The following is a 23,350-nucleotide window of genomic DNA, read 5'->3' on the forward strand; positions in this document are numbered from 1 at the left end:
ATTTTTACACATTATATTTTTATCTGGTTAAAATCGCAAAATCACAATTTTGATTGACTATCATAGATGCATAAAGTTGTTCATTTTGCACAAAATTAAAAAAATCTGGTTTGAAAATTGAAATTCCTAGCCTACACAATAATTTTGAAAACAGAAATTAGAATAAATTTTCTTTCTTTGTATTGAAGACACTCTATCACAGGTTCTTTTGCACTTAGAAAATTGTGAGACGCAATTTTCTATCTGATATCTTATCTATGACTTTATCAACCACAATCAGATTAAAAACAAATCAGTTGACATCAATCGGATCTTTCAAAAACTCAAAGAAAAGGATTTACACAAAAAGGATGAACAGGAACCTACTGGATGGCTTAAAAGAAAGCTGAAGACTTGTTTAAATATAACACGGTAAGTTGTTAGCCCATGCTTTTTATGCACATCATGCGATTTCTTTATTTCTATTTATGACTGTCATTATTTGAGAATCATTCACACACAAAATCTTTATTATCTTATTATTATACTTTTATATATTTTAATTCTTTTTGTTTCTGAAAAATGATCAGCAGGTAATTTAATACAATAATATGATAACATAATAATAATATTAACATCATTTACACTAGTCAATGGCATTTAAAGCAAGTTAGACCACGAGACAAAAACTAGTGAACCAAGTAATGACAGTTGTATATGCCGCTTCAAAGATGAAGAAATCAAGTAATTGACACGGATTGTGTCATATTAGAGGTTGAATGTTAAGGATGCACTTATACAAAATTTTGGCATATTTTATCAGAAAGTGTCAATATTTTTCTATCATTTGCGATTGTTGATGGTGTTTGAGGTGATTTAGCTGCCAGTATATTTATAAATTAAAATGGAGAAAAAACTAGACCGTGGATAAAACGCTCAAAAGACATGAAATCGCTAGAATCATCGGCAATCGTGATTGCCAGGATGTTTCACAATTAAAACTAACAAAACTTGATCGCCATTAAAACACTCAAATTTCTCGAAAGTGCAATTATGATGTCTATGATTGCAAAGAGACAGATATAATAGAGACCCATAATGCTTTAACTTGTACGCAATAGCCGATATCAACTATCGGAACGATTGCTGCTAGTGAAATCATTTTGCATGTATTTTCTTCGAGTTTTTATATAGTTTTATCGAACTTAATTTAGAATCATTCAGGGAATCAGATCACCTCAAACATCAGAAACAATTGCATATGATACAAATACCAATACTTTCTAATAAAATCTACAAATATTTTGTTCAAGTTCACTTTTAAAAAGGGAAATCTTGAAGCATGTGCAAATTTAGTTTTATATAATAAAAATTTATTATATAATAAATCTGTATGCGGCTTAAAATGCGCTTGATTAATCCAAAGCATTGAATACAGACATGTTAAAATGAAACAATATTGAATATGACTTATTTTAAGATAGGAAATATAGGCAATGTTTGAGCTGATAAGTAAAGTAGAAGAAATCAGAGTTTTCTCAACTAATTTCTTAGAATAGTGAACATACATGTACATACACACATTTAACTTAACATAAATTATAATTGATGTGTGCGTTTGATCAATTTGAGCTACGGTTCAGGTATGTGGGTAGACAGCAAATACTGAGTTGTGACCATAAGAGTTGGTGAAGCTTTTGGGGTACTCTGAGCAGAGATAACTGCTAGTAAAAAGATAATAGTTGTGCCGGCTAAAATATATCTGAACAGTTATGCAGTTGACATATACTTGCGCAATGGTTATTGTCATCATGGCTGTATCATGAACTCCTCAAAATATAATATGCCCATAAACAGGCTAACCCATCTATAAATAAACTGGTTTGTCCACAAATTAACTAGTTTGCCTCCAAACAGACCAGTTTGTAATGTATGGCTTAATTTGTAAAACATTTCAATTTGAAATTAAATTATTGCCAATAAAGTAATATATACATGTATATAATATATATTTGTCTACCATCAAAGTTTTAGATTTATAAACAGACTAGCTTGTCCACAAACCAATTAGCCCATCCATAAACAACCTGGTCCATCCACTTATGAGCTAGTCTTTTCTACAAACAAGCTAATCCGTCCACAAACAGGCTTTCAATAGTTTCAAACTTTCAATGTCACATGACCATTATTTCTATAAAGTATGAAACAGAAGTGATGATGTAATCATCAAAGCTAAAACGTATGTGTACAGCGAGTAGTGAGCTGGGCCGACATAGGAGGGGAGAGGTGACACGGCGTCTCAACTAAAGTGATGGTCTAAGTGAGCTGGCTTTCCCTCCTTTGTAAAGAAACAATTACGAAAATAAAAAAGCAACTGTTCTCTCTCCTGTGAACGGCCTAGCTCACTGAAACTGTTGCTTTAGTTGTAGTCACTGACCTTGTCATCTCCTCTTTCTTTTGTAGCCATAGCGGAGATTTCTAGGATTAGCCTCTGGACCTGCAATGTGATTAACTTTCCTATGGTGTGATTATATGTTTATAATAAAATATCTAAACAAAGAAATAATGGCTTCACTATATCACGCATCATGATCTCAGTGTTTATATTACTACACGGGCTCCATTTTCCTTTTCAGCAGCAAAATTGTAACAATATAAAGTTTAAAAAATATCATTTTACATGCAAGAAGTGAGTTAAGAATTTGGACTTTTTAAGATAGCATTGGTTCAGCATTGGTATGCTATATTATATGCCTGTATGCTACAAATATCAAATACTGTTTAACTGTCGTTAATTACCCAATTCATTACCTATTACAGAACAGAGATTTCAAAGATTTCCAATCGTTTTAAAAGCATTACAGAAATAACGCATTTATTAAATAAATAAATTAAAATATATCTCTAGTGTTATTAGTTGTAGGTTATCAAACTTAAATTATTTCCTTAAACTCACTTTATTTTTATTCAGTATAATAATTTTCTGTTCCACGATAATTGGTTCTTCAACCTTTGTAGGTTATCAAACTTAAATTATTTCCTTAAACTCACTTTATTTTTATTCAGTATAATAATTTTCTGTTCCACGATAATTGGTTCTTCAACCTTTGTAGGTTTTAATGGTGTGAAAGGAGAGCCTGGCGAAAATGGCCTGCCTGGAATTCCAGGTAACGATGGCAATAAAGGAATTCCTGGTGATGGTGGAATACCAGGCAGTCCTGGATTAAAGGGTGACAGAGGAGATTTGGGACCTCCTGGTCAGTCAGGCGAATATGGATTTATGGGACGGCCAGGTATGATTACTTTTATTTTGGCATGGTTATACGCTTGTTGGATATGACCTGTCGCTACCTGTCAATTGCTTATAACTAGAGCTCTACAATATGGCAATTTAGCTGTTTGGTGGCAATTTTTAAGGTAGACGATTTTAAAATCGTCATCGTTTAAAAAGATATCGCCAATTGTATAAATGATATAATTGTGTAATGGCGCTTTATTTCACATCTGAGGATTTTTAGAGTATGCTAGATGATACTGGAACTAAAATTCACGAGCTTTCTGGTTTTATAATAAGCCCATTTTATGCTCTTCTATGCATACAGGCATTCATGAAATTTCTAATTACCGCAAACATAAACAGTTTTTTCAAGTTAAAATATACAAAAAAATATTAACAAAATTTTAGGAGTTTCGTTTCATGATAATAATGTCATCATGATATATTGCAAATTGTCTATTTGCAGTATCAAATTGTCTGGCTATTTTTGGAAACCATTGGGCTCTAAGTATAAGTTCACCATAAACTATTTTCCAAAGAAAGTTTGTGATGAAAATGGTAAAGAACACCAAATGACTATGTGATAATGAAAAGGCTGAAAGAATAGGTTTTGTCAAGTGAAGATAAACTGTCATTAGCGGCACATATGTTTACCTTTTAAGGAGAACCTGGAAATAAAGGAGAGAAAGGTGAAACAGGAGATGCGGGAATTGAGGCGAAGGGAGTCAAAGGAGAACCAGGAAGGGATGGTAGAGATGGTAATAGAGGCATTGTTGGATCAAAAGGAGATAGAGGCCGTGATGGCAATCCTGGGGTGAAAGGACAGTCTGGCATTGGAATAACAGGAATGAAGGGTGAGCACTATAACACAGATCTCATTGACCTTGACCTGAGTCTGCTTCTTTTCACGGTACATTTGTACTAAATAGCATTTTTTTTGTTTAGTAAAGCACTTAGATGTTAGTAAATTGGTAGCAAATCTTTCACAACGAGTCCGCTAGCCTTAACTCTCTATAGACTTTATTAGCTAGCATTAGCATTCTAAGGACTTCATTAGCTAGCCTAGCCTTAGCATTCTAAAGACCTTATCATCCAATTTGATTCCTCGCCACTAGTAAATGTATGACTTTCACGCTTGGGAAATAAATTAAGCACATAGCGTTAATAAAAATTACTTTAGCATTTTAATAATGAATAAAAGCGAATATGCTCACAATTATTTTGGGTGGCATGATCGACATGTTTTTTTCAGATGGATTTGTGATGCTCCTTAAAAGTTTTGGTGGTTTTAGATATAGTAGTAGGTATATTAGTTGGGATAGTAGTGCTGATGTCTGTACTATGGTCAGTCTAGTTTTAGTGAGACCAATTTTTCCCGTAAACTCACAAATTCGTCATCATGTCAAACTTAGCTAAGAGTCGGAAAATATTTATATTATAGATAGCATTATATTACATGCTTGGTAATATACAGCAAAGAGCTTTCTGTTTGAAGCAATGAAAATATTAGGATCTGTTCACATTGGTGGCACAATGATGGTGTGTTACAACCATTTGCTCTGCATTATGTAAACCCATTCAGAATGTATTGCTACAGCATTTTGTTGCGGCACAGCAATTTCAGGGTCTCAGGATATAATGTTATTCAACACTAATATTAAGACACAGTTATATGGTGTTCTTATAATTTTTCTTCTACACCTCTGCTGCCACGATCAGCAATGTATCGAGGAAAAATATGTCTTTTTGTCGAATGCTAGACTGATGCAATCTAAAACCATTGTTAAAGGTTGACTTGCAACAAAATTCACATTACAGTTATTTGGTATCAAAAGATTTACCATGTCTTACTCTGTTGTGTTGTAGGTGCAGAATATATATGGAAATGTGTTTACAAGCTCTTAAAAGCTCAAAAACGAAAAGCCGCCGTAGATTGGAATCAGTTTATTTCTGTGATGTATTCATTACATTTGGTTATTTTTTTGTCAATTTTTTGTGAATTGAAAGGCCAATAAAAGGCTCAATATAAAACTTCTCGTAGCACTAGTTTATGACAAACACTTCGGGTTTTACTAAAGACCCCGTATCAAATATCGATACTCGCTACTTTACAGTTTTGTTTCGGCTTGGACTAATCATCTAGTCGTAATCTGATCATGTGACCCATACTTCGCGATTAATTTCTGCAGAATTTTTCGATTATCACAGGTGACCAACAGGCTCGTCATGTTTATCAGACAATGATATGTACTCCTTCGAGCTAAGGTTAAAAATGAAACAAACTTTTACGGTAGGTTATAGGATATTAGTGTTGAAAGTGACAGCATTACAATGACGATACAATAGGCGCGTAAAAACAATAGACATGGTTTTATTGAATGCGTGAAGTATATTTGTGAAAATATTTCAACAATTGAGGTTGCTTGAAAGTGTAAACAGAAGCCATCTCCTACAACTACGTCACATTTGAGCCGTTTTGGAAAGAGAATCCAATCTACGGCAGTCTCGTGTGGCTGCGATTAATTGTTCGTTTTTGAGCTTTTAAGAGCTTGTAATCACATTTCCATATATTTCGCACCTTCAACACAACAGAGTAAGACATGGTTAATCTTTTGATACCAAATAACTGTAATGTGAATTTTGTTGCAAGTCAACCTTTAAACATTTACAAGTTAACTGTTAAAGTTTGAGCGGCAAATGTACGAGGTCTGATCCAAAGGTTCCTGGAAAGGAGCTATAACTCAAAACTCATTGCTTCAGTTTACCTATCTAATTACTCCCCTTCAAAGGACTCCCCTTGGCTACCGATACACATGTCCCACCTCTTCTGCCATGATGCCATGCAGTGCTGGAAGCCATCGGCGTCGATGCTGTTTAGCTCTCTCATTGTTGCACATTGAATCAACTCTATACTGTCAAATCTGGTTCTTTTCATAGTAAGTTTTAACTTAGGAAATAGCCAGAAGTCACAGGTAGTCAAATCTGGTGAATATGGAGAATGTGGCAGAACGGCCATGTTGTTTTAACACAATACTGCTTTACAGAAATTTCAGTGTGGGCGGGTGCTTTGTCATGGTGCAGCACCCATGAACCTGTGTGCTACAGTTCAGGTTTTTTGCGCCCAACTCTTTTCCTAAAACATCTCAAAATCTCAATATAAACATATTGATTTACAGTAGTACCTTGTGGTAAGTACTCATGGTGTACTACTCCATGATTAAAAATGTTATCAGCATGGTTGTTATACCTGACTGAGACATCTTCAACTTTTTCGGTCTTGGTGAGTCCAGAGACTTCCACTGGCTAGGTTGGAATTTAGTCTCTGGGTTGTAACCATACATCCAAGACTCATCCCCAGTTATTACTTTCAAAAGAAAGTTTTATCATTCCATAAAGCTTCCTTAAAATCGTAGCAAATGTGCATCCTGAGCTCCTTTTGGTCATCAGTTAGCAAGCGTGGTACGAACTTTGCTGCGACTCTTCTCATGTTCAAATCGTCCGATAAAACTCTTTGGACAGTTTCAAAACCAAGTCTAGTTTCTCCAGATATCTCTCTAATAGTTAAACAACGATCTGCCATAACTATTGACCTCACACTGTCAATTGACGAGCAAGTTCTTGCCGACGCTGGTCTGCCAGACCTCACATCATCTTCAGTGCTGTCTCTACCTTCACGAAAACGTTTGTGCCACTCAAAAACTTCTGTTTTCTTTAGAACGGCCTCTCCAAAAGCAGTATTTAACATTTCAACTGTCTGAGTACTTCTCTTCATGCAAATACGCAAGTGTATACAACTCCATTCCGGGAACTTTTGGATCAAACCTCGTATTTTTATTGAGAGGGGGTTTTGGCACACTACAATTGACACATGACTTGCTAGCTCTGCTCTGACTTGTAAGGATGCTATGGCTGAACTTGCATACTATGAGAAACCGGTAACGAGGCAGAAAAGCAACCATATGTTTTAGACTAGCATTGCATAGGGAAGAAACTGTTCGTGTCTATGAGTAGTCAAATTGCACTAGCAATTCGACTACTAGTAAAACTTGTTTGTTTATACAAAACTTGTCACCATTTACTCTAGAAGTGAGTGTGGACATTGAAGCATTGGCCAAATATTATCAAAGTTTCCATGAAGTTAGCAAGAAAAATAATCGATGTAGAGTTTTGTTAATTAGCAAACCATATCAGCCCAATACCTCAATACTTTTGGCTATACGAAAATAAAACAAGGACATTTTTTTCATGTATCCAAAAGTATTAAGGTCTCGAGTTGACATGTTTTACTAATTAATAAAACACTACATTGATGATTTTTCTTGCTAGATTCATGGAAACTTTGATAATATTTGACCAATGCCTTAACGTCCACATTTTTTTTAGAGTAAATGGTGACACAGATTCTGTTTAGCTTTTGTGCGTCTAAAAGAAAATTTTTAGCATCTCATTATGTACTCAAGTCTAGCAATGATTACGCTGCCCTGTAGCAAGACTGGTAATCAATTAAGCATTGCCTGTTATGAAGCATTCTTGTTATGGTTGTTTCTTATTTTCTAGGAGATAAAGGGTATCCTGGATTTTTTGGCTCAAAAGGAGATCCTGGGCCAAAAGGAGAGCCTGGAAATGATGGTCTTGATGGCATGGTTGGTGAAAAGGGCTTCAAAGGTTTGAAAGGGAAACTTGGATTAAAAGGAGAGCCAGGAAGAATGGGTCGACCTGGAAATCCAGGTCAACCGGGGCCTCTGGGCCAACCAGGTATATAGCAATATAAACTGAGCATAAATGATTGTTAGCAGGCAAGATTTTAGAAGTAAGTTTTTAAAAATAGAAGTATTTGGTTCAAACCTTTCCTCCATGGATTATGGATAACATAAAAGGTTGATTTTAGCAAAAAATAATGCTGTGATACGAGTAAATAAATTATGCCTCTATCTTCCAAGAAGTACGATACCTTTTATTTAGTTTTTTTTTTAAAAATAGCTGAGCTCTTTTGTGTAGCATGGGCTGATGGCAGTTTATCTATATTTTCACACATTGATTTAATGTTGTCAGGTATCAAAGGTGAAATGGGCGAAGAAGGCATGACGGGATTGATCGGGCTTCCAGGAGAGCCTGGAGAACGAGGCATTCCTGGTAGCAAAGGACTCCCTGGGCCAGTAGGACCAGTTGGAAATCCAGGTGAAAAAGGAGAGCCTGGACTGCCGGGAGATAATAAACAAGCACAAGGGGAACCAGGACAAGAAGGAGACCGTGGAGAAAATGGTGCTCCCGGTCCAAAGGGAATGCCTGGTCAAAATGGATCTCCTGGAATAGTTGGTCAGTATTGGACTCTTTGTTCATGTGTACAAAATAAATAACAAAATTTTAAATTATACTGTGATAAAAATAATTTACTCTAATTTAATAGCACCATAGCAGTAGCAGTTTGAGTGATATTATAAGTTTTGGAATAATTTACAGGTACTTAAAATGATGTGTTAAACCTTGTCAAACTCAAACCCTAATGTTAAAGGTTGATTTGCAACAAAATTCACATTACAGTTATTTGGTATCAAAAGGTTCACCAAGTCTTACTCTGTTGTGTTGTAAGTGCCAAATATGTGGAAATGTGATTACAAACTCTTAAAAGCTCAAAAACGAAAAGCCGCCGTAGATTGGTTATCGTCTTGTCACGTGATGTTCTCACGTGAATTGAAAGGCCAATACAAAGCTCAATATAAAACTTATCATAGTACTCGTTTATGACAAACACTTCGGGTTTTACCGAAGACCCCGTATCAAATATAGATCCTCGCTACTTTACAGTTTTGTTTCGACCTGGTCTAATCGGCAAGTCGTAACCTGATCATGTGACCCAATACTTCGCAAATAATTTTTGCAGCACTTTTCGATTATCACAGGTGACCAACAGGCTCGTCATGATTATCAGACAATCATATGTACTCCTTCGAGCTAAGGTTAAAAAGTTAAATGAATTTTTACGGTAAGTTATAAGATATCACTGCTAAAACTGACAGCATTACAATGACGATAAAACAGACGCGTAAGAACAACAGACATGGTTTTATTGAATGCGTGAAGAATATTTGTGAAAATATTTCGACGAGTAAGGTTGCGTGAACGTGTAAACAGAAACCATCTCTCACAGCTGCATCCCATTTGAGTCGTTTTGGAAAGAGAATCCAAACTACGGCGGTCTCGCGTGGCTGCGATTAACTGTTCGTTTTTGAGCTTTTAAGAGCTTGTAATCACATTTCCATATATTTTGCACCTACAACACAACAGAGTGAGACATGGTGAATCTTATGATATCAAATAACTGTAATGTGAATTTTGTTGCAAGTCAACCTTTAATGATTCTATAGAATAGGTGCTAACACAGAAATATCCTACAGTTGACGGTAACTTATAGCCAGCATGCTATCTTCTTATCAGGAGACAAGGGATATGCTGGACGTGATGGTATGACAGGAGATGATGGGTACATTGGCTTAAACGGCTTCCCTGGAAGAGAGGGTGAGAAAGGAAGTGAAGGTGCCAAAGGGTTTCAGGGAAGACCTGGAGCAAAAGGAGAGAGAGGTAACTACTTCCATAAAAATTGATTTAGTCAACTCGTACAGCATTATTAATATTAGACCTTTAAACCCTGGCCGTCCTCATCAATATGTGTCAGTATCCCCAGGCAATTTACCAAACAGTAGGACATTTTGAAACGTTAATTAAATATATAAATATAATATGTAAATATATCTTAATCTGCTCATAATTAACTGATATATGGTGATGCATCAGCAAACAAGTCTAACAACACACTACATTTGTCATAAAATAAAAAAATGTTTAAACATTTTTCGGCTAAAAACATCAACATTCATACAATTTTAACAAATTCCGGAAATTTTTGCAGTCTCATTATATTCATCGAGCTCTTCATCATATTCATTGTTGATCTTTTTTATTATTATCAAAATTATAGTTAGTATCACATAATTCTTTATTAACGTCGTTATCTCTATCACTTCCAACACCGTATCAGAATCGTATCAGAATTTTTTGTCATATTATCCCACTAAAATTGCTGTAATAATGATGGAAATGTTAAAGATATTCAAAAATGGTAAAACATGGAAGTAAGATTTTCAGTCTAACGCTCTGTGTCAGAATTAATTTGACTAATTTGTTACTTGGAGACAGTGTACTTGTTTGTACACAGAGCTACATGTACATGAATGCCGGAATACCGGTGGCCAGGATTTTTGGCATATGCTACTCAATGCTGGAATACCCGCCCGTTAAATGTTCATAAAGTTACGCTCAAAGACCCTGGTTCACCAACAATAAACCACATAATGCGTGTTGCAGGATTCCCAGGAACACCAGGACGCTCACGAGCCACAGGCTACCTGCTCGTACGGCACAGCCAACAAGCCAGAGAGCCAGTGTGTCCACTCGGCTTGAAGAAGTTGTGGGGTGGCTACAGTTTTCTCTACATGGAAGGCAATGAACGCTCCCACAGCCAGAGCCTTGGTAAATATACTAAATCTACTGCCAGACTTTTCGCTATAGTTTGATAATTAAAAGTCAATGTATATATATTTTAATATATATATATTTTAATATATATATATATATATTTTAATATATATATAAAATATATATTTACAAAAAAATATGTATATATATGTGTGTGTGTGTGCGCGCGCACGTGTGTGTGTATGCGTTCCATCAAGTGCTGGACTACCAGCAAAAGATAAAGCAAACAGCATTCCTGAGTAAGTAATCTCAATTTTCACCATAGTGTAAGTTGCTGGAAGGGCTGGTTCAATGTTCTCCACCCAAAATAGTTAGCAAAGCCAAAGATCGATAATTTATAGATATTCAGTTTGACATTGACCTTGGAACTATTTTTCAAAAAAACAAAGAGTAAGAGTATGGAATATGTTTGACATATTGGCGTTTGATTTCAGAATAATAGCCCTAGTATGATGTTTTTGTATCACTACACCACCACCTCTCCTTTACTGGACTGCATTCACTCTTTTATTTAATATGAAACTCAATTTTGCATTCACTGGGTTCAATTACCAGCCATGACAATCCGTGCACAGTGGGACTTGTTGGCGCAAACATTCTGGCGCAGTACTTTTTGGCGTGATGATTTCTGATGCCGGTTACAAGTTTAGAATTTATCCATGTTTTGTTGTACCTTATGGCTCAATAAGTTTTAAGTAAAAGTAGAAGAGAAAATTTGTACATAACAGCTACATTCACGTATTTGACAGATATATTTCATAAGATCCTCCAATTAAACTTGGGCGATGTGAATGTAAAAACTTATATAAAGGGAGAATCCAAACTTAAGATGTCAGTGTGACTTGTGCACTATATTTCCATGACTCGCATGATACTCATTTTGAGCTGTGCGCAAGTCGAGTTACTTTGCAATCCAGTGTTTTAATTAAATTAACCAGCATGGCCAGGAATCATCAGGAAAATGTGCAATTAAACATTAAGAGAAATACTGAACTGAAAGAGTGAAATATGCCAAACTAAAATAAGTTTTTAGTTTATTTTTTATGTCTTTCAAAAAAAAGGTATTATGTCGAAGTTTCATGAATGAAATGTTTTTTGCCGTTTTCTTTTTATTATCATTGTGTTATTTATTTACTGTATATAAATCTAAAAAAAGTTTTGGTATAAAAATAGTAGTTCTAAAAAGTCTGCGCCAGAAAGTCTGCGCCAGAAAGTCTGCGCCAGAAAGTCTGTGCTAGAAAATCTGTGCCAGAAAGTTCTAGATTGTTTTAGTTATGGTTCAGGCTTTAAATGTGCAATGTAGGAAAACCAGTTACTGCCTCGAAAGCTTTTAACTTTGATCTATGGAGGACGCTATTTTAGGAGTGTTTTTATTTCGCATGCTGATACCTACAGTGTATCCGAGGAGTTGGCTACAAGTTGGCTAGGCGAGCATCACACCCTATTTTCATTCATTAAAGATGACACTTACCTTGTTATACATTTATTTTATTATTTCTACGTAGCAATTACTATTAGCTATGTAGCTAGCATTCCTACCATGATGCCTGTGATATAAGTATGGCTCATAGCTACATACTAGCATTCTTAATACAAAACCTACGACATTGCTATGATTATTAGCTATCTAGCTAGCATTCTTGAGATGAGACATTGACCTAACGATGGTCATTAATTATTTGTATAGCAATCTTGATATCCTGGGTTTGAAGTAGCTATAATCTTTAGCTATGTAGCTATCTTTCTTGATCTAAGACCTGTGATATAGCTATGATTATTAGCTATGTGGCTACTATTCTTATCTTTAATTACCAGGTTCAAGCGGATCATGCCTGCCTTTGTTCTCCACCATGCCCTTCCTCTTCTGTGATTTCATGAATGTCTGCAATTATGCCAGTCGCAATGACAAATCCTTCTGGCTCTCAACGACCGCGGCAATACCCATGATGCCTGTAGAAGAAGATGCAATAGAACCTTACATCAGCAAGTGCTCGGTCTGTGAGAGCCCGACTAATATGTTAGCTGTTCATAGCCAAACAGCTAACATCCCTTCATGTCCTGTCGGCTGGAAAGGACTCTGGATTGGATACAGTTTTGCAATGGTAAGTCACTTTCGTCACACCAGTCGGTCACGACTATCTGTTTCTGCTATTGCACTGTAAAAAAAAGTTATATTTAGTCAAACCACTCCGTCTACTTTAAAATAAAACGGTTCCGGAACTTGCTTCGTGTTCTAATACTATCGAACTTTGGAGTGAATATTCCCAAAGAATGCGCTGGAATTAGTTTAGTTCATTTCACAGTTGAAGATGCTATAATTTTTTAATCAAACCCGCAGGTAATATCGCTGAGCAATTACCTGTGGGTTTGATTTTACATGTTAGATGTAAAAAGAAATATAAAAATTAGTTAACAAACACCAATTGATACAAAGGTGTTTACTGTACTTTAGAGAATGTGAATGAAAATGTATACTGGAAGATGCTTAACTGCGAAGATAGAGGTGGGAATATGCAGTATAACTTACTCTAACTTGCACTAGGTTATGTTCAAACTAACCTAGTTTTTTATGTTTTGTAATATTGCATCATTGTTTATGAAATTTCTCACAAATATTTGAGGTTTGTCTGCCGTACACTAATTTCTTGCGATCCTATTATAGCGACAACCTAAAATATGGCAGGCATCAGATATCTAACATAGAGTAATTCCTCACCTTTCGCGGTTAATGGGCACGGGCGTCCTCCGTGATAAGTAAAAATCCACAAAATAGAAACTTATTTGCTAATTTATACATATGAGCCAAAATTTTAGCGCCAGAAAACTTAAACTGCTTTCTTAACATATTGTTTTCATTTTATTTCAAGAAAGTAAATTGAACTTGATTGATTAAATCAAGTTCAATCAAATTAATTAAATCTTGATTGATTTTCAGTTTATATATCAACTTCAGTCCCAGTATTTTAAGCCAGAGAATACACTTATGTAGTACGCGCATAGCTTAGACTTCATCTGTTCTGAATAATCATATTTATGATTAACTGGGTTCATTGTTCAAATGAAGTCACATGTTTGTATTTATGTATTTTATGCGTGTATGGTCATGTATTTTAAATTTTTTTCGAATGATTTTCTTTTATTTTTTATTTTTCAATGAACATTTTCAACCACGAAGTACTGAAACCACAAAAGGTGACCCACGAAGTAGCAAGAAACTACTGTATTTGTGTTTATGATCAAGTCAGCACTTCCTTGCCACAAATCTTAAATGATTAGTTATTCAAATTCTGTTCTGACTGACAAAGCTCTGCAGGTGCTAGTGTGCGTAACAAGACTTACTTATTGCCTAGTTTTGACATTAGCTGTAATACCTATAGGATAAATCTATTTTATCCTTCAGCCACCATCGCAAAGCCACCATTTTAGAAGTAAGAACACATCTTCAGTATCTTATCTTTTATCAGTGTTTGGTTTACGGTTATGTTATATTTTAGCATACAGGGGCAGGTGCTCAAGGAGGTGGCCAGGATCTTTCATCACCAGGGTCCTGTTTGGAAAGTTTCAGAACGTCTCCTTTTATTGAGTGCAATGGAGCCAGAGGCTCATGCCATTACTTTGCAAATGAGTTCAGTTTTTGGCTGAATGCCATGGATGTTCGCGACACCTTTAGGTCCCCTCAACCTGCAACATTGAAGGGCCCAAATCACATGCAACAAATCAGCCGTTGCCAAGTTTGCTTAAAGATGCCAATGGATGCTCTAGACATGATGTCAAAATGATGGAAAAATTCTAATTTATAGAATATATTTGCATCTTCAACAAAAATAGTTGTTAATCAATACTGCTGACCATATCCACTATGAACTGAGATTATCAAAAGCATTGTTGTGATTTTATATGATGAGAAGTGACCTTAGTTATGGTTGTTATTGATAAACCATTGATATAGATTATGTAATAGTGTTATAATAGTAGTGCATACCCTGGAATTTAGCTTTTTGTTATGTACATGTATTCTAGGACTTGTAGCGGATATAGTTCCTTTCCTTCTTAACAAGGATATGCTAATAATTTTATATGTATTTTTTTTAAATGAAAGTTCTATTTTAAAATTGGGTCTAATTTGGTGCTAGTATATTTTTTGTAAATAGGATATTACAGACGGTATCATTTTTTGCTTAGTAATTTACTATAATCAAGTGTTAGCGGCTGTGTTATTTGCTACTCACTCAACTTCATGATGAACAATACATGTTACAAGATTTGTTTTGTAACTTTTTGAGTATTCTCTAAGTCAGTGAGTTAAGATGTTGATCAGAGTGACATCATCAGGTAATGCCTACCCTTATTAAATGTTAAATTATTAACAATGTATATCTTTGTCTAACCTCTTTATATCAGCCATTTTACTATACTTAGCGTTGCGTCAGCTTTGTCAGTCAACTCAAGCTTGGCCAGTGAAGCAATCAAGCTTCTACTTTTTCGAGCTGAGGCTAAATTCTGAGAGAAAGTTGAAGTTAGTACTTTTATTTCTACCACTACGACTTTAAGGTCATATTAGACACTGAACTAAAAACCATGGGTGTCAAGTTAATTTCATTATAACTTTTTGGTTTTAGTATGCTTGCACTTCCAGTGCCATGTGTGCATTATATAATATTACACTCAATGTTCTTCATATATTGGTATAGAGCATTTTGAGAAAGATACTTAAAGCCCAGTACTGTACCTTAAAAGTTCTGCTCACAAGACTTACGGAATCATGTTCTGTATAAAACATGTCTATTTACAATGATTATAGCTAAGATTTTTGTTGCAAGGTGGTGTTGCAACAAAAGGAGAACCTGGCTTAGATGGTTTGCCTGGAGAAAAGGGTCGAGATGGTGAGAAAGGAGCTCGAGGTCTAGATGGATTTCCGGGTCTAATTGGTGAAAAAGGAATTATTGGACCAGTCGGTGCTCGAGGAGATCCTGGATTGCAAGGTCCTCCTGGCTTTGCAGGTAAACTAGCCAAAGATCTGAGGCAGCAGATAGAAAATGCTGACAAACATTTGATGTTACATGTATATAAACAATTCTACAAAACTATTTTCAAAAAGTTACTAAAACTAGTTTTTACAATATGTGAATAGATCCGTTTTTAACTTTAAGGGGAGATAGGCATGCCCGGTGAACCTGGAGACGACCCACCTGTAATCATTGGTACAAAAGGAGACAAAGGAGATAGAGGAAAAAATGGAAATCCTGGAATTCCTGGTAAGTTTGACCTACATGCAAGTAATTCCAACATTGTGAGCCACTCATTGAAGTAAGTTACTAAAGCTGAGGGCCAACTTATGAAAACGGTTTCATATCAGACTCCAAAACAGTAGACTCGTGGTAGGTTTAATAAATTTGGTTGGAGAGCAAATCTGATAGAGCTATTGGGATTCTGACAGGTCTTCGATGATTTGTTGTTTTGGTTAGAGATGGTCAAGTAAACAACGCACTTGCATGATTCAGTGGCTTTCCAGACCAATAATATGTATGCGTGAGCTCGGAATTGAGTAATAATTGGAGTGTGGTTTAAAGTCTGCTCACCAATGTTAAGATAATGGCATCTTAACTCTTTCTAGCAATCTCATCGATTGACCTCGTTTATAGCGACTTCTATAAAGTAGGTCAGCCGACTTTTTAATTGCCACACTAATGTCGCAGAATAACTCATCATGAATACGTATAAGACTACATTTGTATAAACATATAGTACAATATATAACATCATACAGAGAAGGTGCTATTACTTCTGTTTCTCCCTTGCGAGTCCTCCCCTTTCTATAGGCTCTCGGCTCAACCTTTCAGCCAGCCGCTTGCGAAGTCTATCGCAATCTATTTTGTGTCTGGACCAGCTGGACTTCTGGCCGTTTTGCTTATCTGCGCTGACCTGGCAACCAACAGGCTGTTTTCCTCTACAAATGTTACTGATATGTAGTAAAATTTAGTCATCTCATTCATGATAATTTTTGGAAAATATCAGATGAAATCATGAATTTCATTTGCCCTAATATCATCTCAAAAAATCTTTTTTTTTGTATTTTACCACTAAAAACACAATTTCAACAGAAGAAATTTGTCAACAAGTTTGACGTTAGGAACGGCAATTGTTTAATAACTCTGATGTATTTTGGCAATCAGTTAGATTTTAGTTGTTTGCTATCATGTTTATACAGTCTGCTAACTGTTTATACAGTTTATATGAAATAGTCTGCGGAACAATTGAGAAAGACACATCCGAACACTTTCCGATATTTGCTTGCTTTGAAAATTTGAATACTAACTTGCCTGAAAAAATAGCAAAAAGATGTTTTAATAACATAAAAACTGATGACATCAAGATTGTATTTGGTGATATAAACTGGAATGAAGCTGTATACAATGTAAAAAATGTAAACCAAGCCTACGAAAACTTTCTTCATAAAATTGTTGAAACTTTTGATATTTTGGCACCTACGAAAGAAATAATGGTGAATCAAAAGAAACATGTCCTTGGTTAATGAGGAAACTTAAATCTAAAATTAGATCCAAAGACAAATTATACAAAGGATTCAAAGCTTTTCCTTCTAGCCCTCGATTACGTGATAAATACATTAAGCTACGAAATGAAATTTCCACTATGATTAAACAAGCAAAGGCAAGCTATTTTAATAAGACTATTTCAGAAGAATCTGACCCTAGAAAGCTTTGGAATACTATAAATAATGCTTGCAGATTAAAAATGCCAAAATCCACACAAATAAAAAAGCTGCCAGATCCTGAAACTAATATTGAACTCCGTGATCTGATTCAAATTGCCTCATGTTTTAACAAGCATTTTACTTAAATAGGACCTCTATTAGCCAATGCCATACCTACAGAAACTCATATGGTAATAAATCAAAGTGCTTCCTATAAAGCTTTTCATGTTCAACCAGTTGATGAACAAAATATCTTAGATGAAATAAAAAAATTGAATGATAAAAAAGCAGAAGGAATTGATCGAGAGCCTGCCAAATTAGTAAAAATATGTTCAGATTATATTGTATCACCACTTGTTGATATAATAAAAAGGTGTATTAGTTCAGAAACTTTTCTTGATGCTATGAAAGGTGCAAAGGTTTTACCGATATACAAAAATAGAGGAAGTTCATTTTCTTGTAATAACTACCGTCCCATATCTGTTTTACCAGTTTTTTCAAAAATATTTGAAAAAAATAAATTCTCAGATTCACATTCATATTGATCCAGAAAACATTATTTGCAAAAATCAATATGGATTTCAAAAGGAAAAAGGAACTAGTGAGGCTCTTATTGAATTTGCAAATTACACATTTGCTGCCTTAAACGAGAGAAAGGTTATTTTGGGCATATTTATAGACTTTTCAAAGGCTTTTGATACAATTGATCATCGAATTCTGCTTGACAAACTTAAAAGCTTAAAAATGATCTAATTGATTTTTCTAGAAACTTTAAAACAATCCTCTTTGCTGATGACACAAACTTGTTCTGTTGTTCAAATAAAATAAATGATTAGATTGATACAATAAACTCTGGACTAAACAAAATAAAAAGCTGGTGTAATCAAAATAAAATTACATTAAATATTGATAAAACAAATTATATTGTAATAAAAAACCCACAAAACAAATTTTTGCTAGCTGGAAATTTAAAAATGAATCATTTATCTATTTCTGAGACAAACAACATAAAATTCCTCGGTGTAACTATAGATCAAACACTAAATTGGTCCGCTCATATAGCTAATTTAAGACAACGACTTTACAAAAGCTTAGGTTTAATTTACCTAGCTTCTAGTTATCTTCCTACTACTACCCTCATATTACTATACATCAGCTTGATAAACAGTAAAATAATATACTGTATTGAGGCATGGGGTAATGCACCTGTTACATACCTAAATAAAATACCATACAGAAAAGATTACTTAGAATCATTTATCATAAACCTCCCACATATTCTTATGCTTCACTGTTTAAACTTAGTAACATTTTACCTATTCATCAACTTAATACTTTACGCATTTGTATTCTAGCGCATAATAAATTCTACAACCGTCCTTCATCACATCCAGCCTACCCTACTAGACATTCATTACTATCTCTTCTACTCCCGTCTTCTTCTACTACATGTGGACATAGACAGGTCTCTTATCAGATGGCACGGGCTTGGAACCTATTGCCTGGCAGTCTATGCTTGATTGCCAATGCTCACAAATTTAAAGTGACTTTGAAACAACATCTGCTTGGATTACTGGGATAGCTTAGGTCTATTGACTTTTAGCTGCTTTGTCTGCTGACTTGGGTTCGGCGCCATGATTAGCTCTGCTATTGCGCATATGGACCCTCGTTTTCTACAAATTTCTTATCTTTTAAATGTTGCATATTAAAATAATGAAAATAAATACATACATACAGAAGTAGTGTTTCTTGTTTCTATGGCTTGTTTAAAGGTTGACTTGCAACAAAATTCACATTACAGTTATTTGATATCATAAGATTCACCATGTTTCACTCTGTTGTGTTGTAGGTGCAAAATATGTGGGAATGTGATTACAAGCTATTAAAAGCTAAAAAATGAACAGTTAATCGCAGCCACACGAGACCGCCGTAGTTTGCATTCGCTTTCCATAACGGTTCAAATGGGACGTTGTTGTGACAGGATGGTTTCTGTTTACACTTTCATGCAACCTCATTCGTCGAAATATTTTCACAAATATACTTCACGCATTCAATAAAGCCATGTCTGTTGTTCTTACGTGTCTGTTTTATCGTCATTGTAATGCTGTCACTTTTAGCACTGATATCTTATAACTTACCGTAAAAAATCGTTAAACTTTTAACCTTAGCTCGAAGGAGCACATATCATTGTCTGATAATCATGACGAGTCTGTTGGTCACCTGTGATAATCAAAAAGTGCTGCAAAAATTATTTGCGAAGTATTGGGTGACGTGATCAGATTACGACTTGATGGTTGAATAATACCGAAAAAAAATTGTAAAGTAGCGAGCATCTATATTTGATACGAGGTCTTCGGTAAAACCTGAAGTGTTTGTCATAAACTAGTGCTAAGATAAGTTTTATATTGAGCTTTTTATTGGCCTTTCAATTCACGTGAGAACATCCCGTGACAAGACGATAACCAAACTGTAATGACTACGTCAGAGAAATAGAGATTCCAATCTACGGCAGCCGTTCGTTTTTGAGCTTTTAAGAGCTTGTAATCACATTTCCACGTATTTGGCACCTACAACACAACAGAGTAAGACATGGTGAATCTTTTGATACCAAATAACTGTAATGTGAATTTTGTTGCAAGTCAACCTTCAAGGAGTTGTGTCTAGGCAATGGTGCTTCTATCATACATGTACATTGTACTATAAAGGCTGGTATACACTATATCCCCATAGGTCAATGTTAATCACACAATACTTCGGCGATAACAATGTTTGCTCTATCACAAACCCATTCGCGAAATTTTGCAACATTTCGTTCTCATTATACTATGCGGTCGCAGAAACGACAAAATGCTAGTTTCACAGCAAATGTCATAAAATAATGGTTTAAGCGATCCGCGACAGCCAAACACCATTGCTGAAGTGATACATTTTGCACAGGCTGTCGGGGATGCTCAGCGAAATATCAGGAAAGTTTGACGGCTGAGATCTCTTTCGATGTATTCGCATTGTCTTGATGATGCCTTCGGTTTACGGTGCACATAATCGATGAACAATTGCTGTAAGGACAATGCCAACATATAGCAATAGAGTGAGGACAACTCTGACATAGCGATAGAGTGAGAACAACTCTGACATATACCGATAGAGTGAGGACAACTCTAACATATAGCAATAGAGTGAGGACAACTCCGACATATAGCGATAGAGTGAAGACAACTCTGATATATAGCGATAGAGTGAGGACAACTCTGACATATAGCGATAGAGTGAGAACAACTTTGACATATAACGATAGAGTAAGGACAACTCTGACATATAGCGATAGAGTGAGGACAACTCTGACATATAGCGATAGAGTGAGGACAACTCTGACATATAGTGATAGAGTGAGGGCAACTCTGACATATAGCGATAGAGTGAGAACAACTTTGACATATAACGATAGAGTAAGGACAACTCTGACATATAGCGATAGAGTGAGGACAACTCTGACATATAGTGATAGAGTGAGGACAACTCTGACATATAGCGATAGAGTGAGGACAACTCTGACATATAGTGATAGAGTGAGGGCAACTCTGACATATAGCGATAGAGTGAGAACAACTTTGACATATAACGATAGAGTAAGGACAACTCTGACATATAGCGATAGAGTGAGGACAACTCTGACATATAGTGATAGAGTGAGGGCAACTCTGACATATAGGGATAGAGTGAACCAGCCTTTAGTTATTCCATTCTTATTATTCATATTATTCTTATCGTATTTGTCATTTCGTTAGATAATCTGCCTTTAGAATAGAAAAAAACTTTCCTTAGCTCTTTCGCTATCGTCGGCCGATGTATCAGCTATCGCGGTTATAGAAGTACAGGTCGTAAGCCAATGAATCAGCTTATCATTAGAGTTTCACTTTTTCTTTCATTACGAAGCCTACACATTAGCTAGACCAATCAAATTTTGTTTCCAAATAAACAACCTTGTTGCCAATCCTGCGCAATCATTCAAATATCTTTTTGCTAAGCAATTTCATTACTAATTATTTTTCAAAACGAAAAAACCAGATCGCTATCGTCATGGCTATAAGTAATTCATTGCGTTCGTTCTTTACTAAATTTTTCCAAAATCCTTTTCATTTAATTTGGTCAAAATAGCGAATTTAGCGCAGTAGCAGAAGAGTTAAGAATTTAATCTCTTTAGTAGTTTCATTTTTGGAGTTTTTAGTAAATTTGTACTATGAGAGTAAATTAGCGATGTTATAGTAACCATCAATTCATATTTTTTGCAGGCAACGTTGGTCCACCTGGGGAAAATGGCTTCAATGGTTTCAAAGGGGCTAAGGGAGAACTCGGTATCGCCTTCAAAGGAGTTAGAGGAGAGAAAGGAGATAGCGGTTTTGGCAGTCCAAATGGGGAACCTGGTACGCTCAAGTGCTAACATTTCATTTTGTAGTCAATAATTGGCTCGTTGCTTAGTTTTATTTCTGGAAATCTTGTAATCAATAATATTTTGTGTTTCTTTCATAGTTTTTGTAGCTTTTTGAATAATCTATTGCCGTACAAACTTAGACCAGACAGTGTTTGAGTTGTGACCTAGATAGGTTTTAACTCGCAGGTTAACGATCGTTTGGACTTATAATGTAAACGGTCATAAGTCGTAGCACATTGAAAATTGTTGACTCATAGATTATACCTGGTACGTTTTATATGATTTTTTGTTGAATTTTTAAGCAAATTTTTCTGTTGAATAGCCTTATATACTAGCTATTTACTGTTTATATATTTATTGTATGCATTCTAGTCTCTATTTTACCAATTTGCAATACTAGTTCAGCAATTCTATGCTCCCTGCACTGCCAAATGAGCAACAAGGTCATATTAGCTAATCTGTTTTATGGTGCCGCAAATGTTCAGGTCCTGATGGCGAGAAGGGCCGTACTGGCTATAATGGGTTCCCTGGTGAAAAGGGAGACCGAGGTGATGATGGTGAAGACGGGCCTCTTGGATTACCAGGATTAGATGGGCTGCCTGGTTTAGAGGGAGGAGATGGTTTTCCTGGGCCTGATGGTAATACCTTTGATATTTATAGATGTACCTCATAATCTGAAAGTAGCTTATTTTTAATAGTAGTGACCCTAACACTTCATACTTGAATGTTTACCAATTATGGTCAGTTTGTAGTCGTTCAAGTTTTGTAATTATTAAATTACTAGTGTGTTAACTAAGCGATGCCAAACATCTACTTGAGATTGTAACATTCAAGTTTACAAACATGCTTTGTAAATTTCCATCAAATGCTCGACTCCACATCACAAGTGATTCCACCACACGACATTTTAAATTTTTAGTGTGTTACAGTTTTATAAGCAAATATCTCCAAAGCTCGGACCAAATGTCCCGCAATTCATTCAGAAACAAGCAAGTCAAGTTTTTTGTGACTTGGTATTCTCGCTTGATCTTTACCAAAGGTCTATATGCCATCGCTCGTCTTTTGTTTTTGACCAACAAGACTATGTTCTTGCCAAAAATAGATGGCAGAGCTAAAGATTATTAGCATGCATTTATAGGAAAAAGCACCTGCTCTTGAAATTTAAGTGAAATGACATGGAAATTTGTTCAAATTTATTAATCAGTTAAAGGTTGACCAGATTAGACAAGCTAATCTGTCTCATCTGATTAATCTGTCTAATCTAATCACCCTGTCAGCAAAACATTCTCCCTTTCTAAAATTGCTACATGAGTATTTGTGCAGATCCCAAAGTGGTATCATCAATATTTCAGCATAACCTTGGCTCATTTTCATTGCTAACAAACACCAAACGCCTTGTGTACAAGGCCTGATGCTTTAC

General features: G+C 35.4%; 1 protein-coding gene across 3 annotated transcripts in view; it reads left to right on the plus strand.

The window, feature by feature from the left end:
• LOC137406665 (collagen alpha-2(IV) chain-like) overlaps window positions 1-23,350 on the plus strand; it is a 97,319-nt gene that overhangs the window by 60,543 nt on the left and 13,426 nt on the right. The window contains exons 27-35 of one of the 3 annotated variants that reach the window (XM_068093275.1): window positions 3,093-3,272; window positions 3,919-4,110; window positions 7,814-8,011; window positions 8,309-8,572; window positions 9,692-9,835; window positions 15,628-15,789; window positions 15,940-16,044; window positions 21,791-21,922; window positions 22,416-22,568. In XM_068093275.1, the coding sequence (XP_067949376.1) occupies window positions 3,093-3,272; window positions 3,919-4,110; window positions 7,814-8,011; window positions 8,309-8,572; window positions 9,692-9,835; window positions 15,628-15,789; window positions 15,940-16,044; window positions 21,791-21,922; window positions 22,416-22,568 (1,530 nt within the window). Of the gene's footprint in view, window positions 1-3,092; window positions 3,273-3,918; window positions 4,111-7,813; window positions 8,012-8,308; window positions 8,573-9,691; window positions 9,836-10,618; window positions 10,784-12,604; window positions 12,892-14,283; window positions 15,064-15,609; window positions 15,790-15,939; window positions 16,045-21,790; window positions 21,923-22,415; window positions 22,569-23,350 lie in introns of those variants that run through there. The other 2 variants (XM_068093276.1, XM_068093277.1) reach the window with 2 other exon arrangements.

This window comes from Watersipora subatra, chromosome 10 (assembly GCF_963576615.1).
Source record: "Watersipora subatra chromosome 10, tzWatSuba1.1, whole genome shotgun sequence".
NCBI lineage: Eukaryota > Metazoa > Bryozoa > Gymnolaemata > Cheilostomatida > Watersiporidae > Watersipora > Watersipora subatra.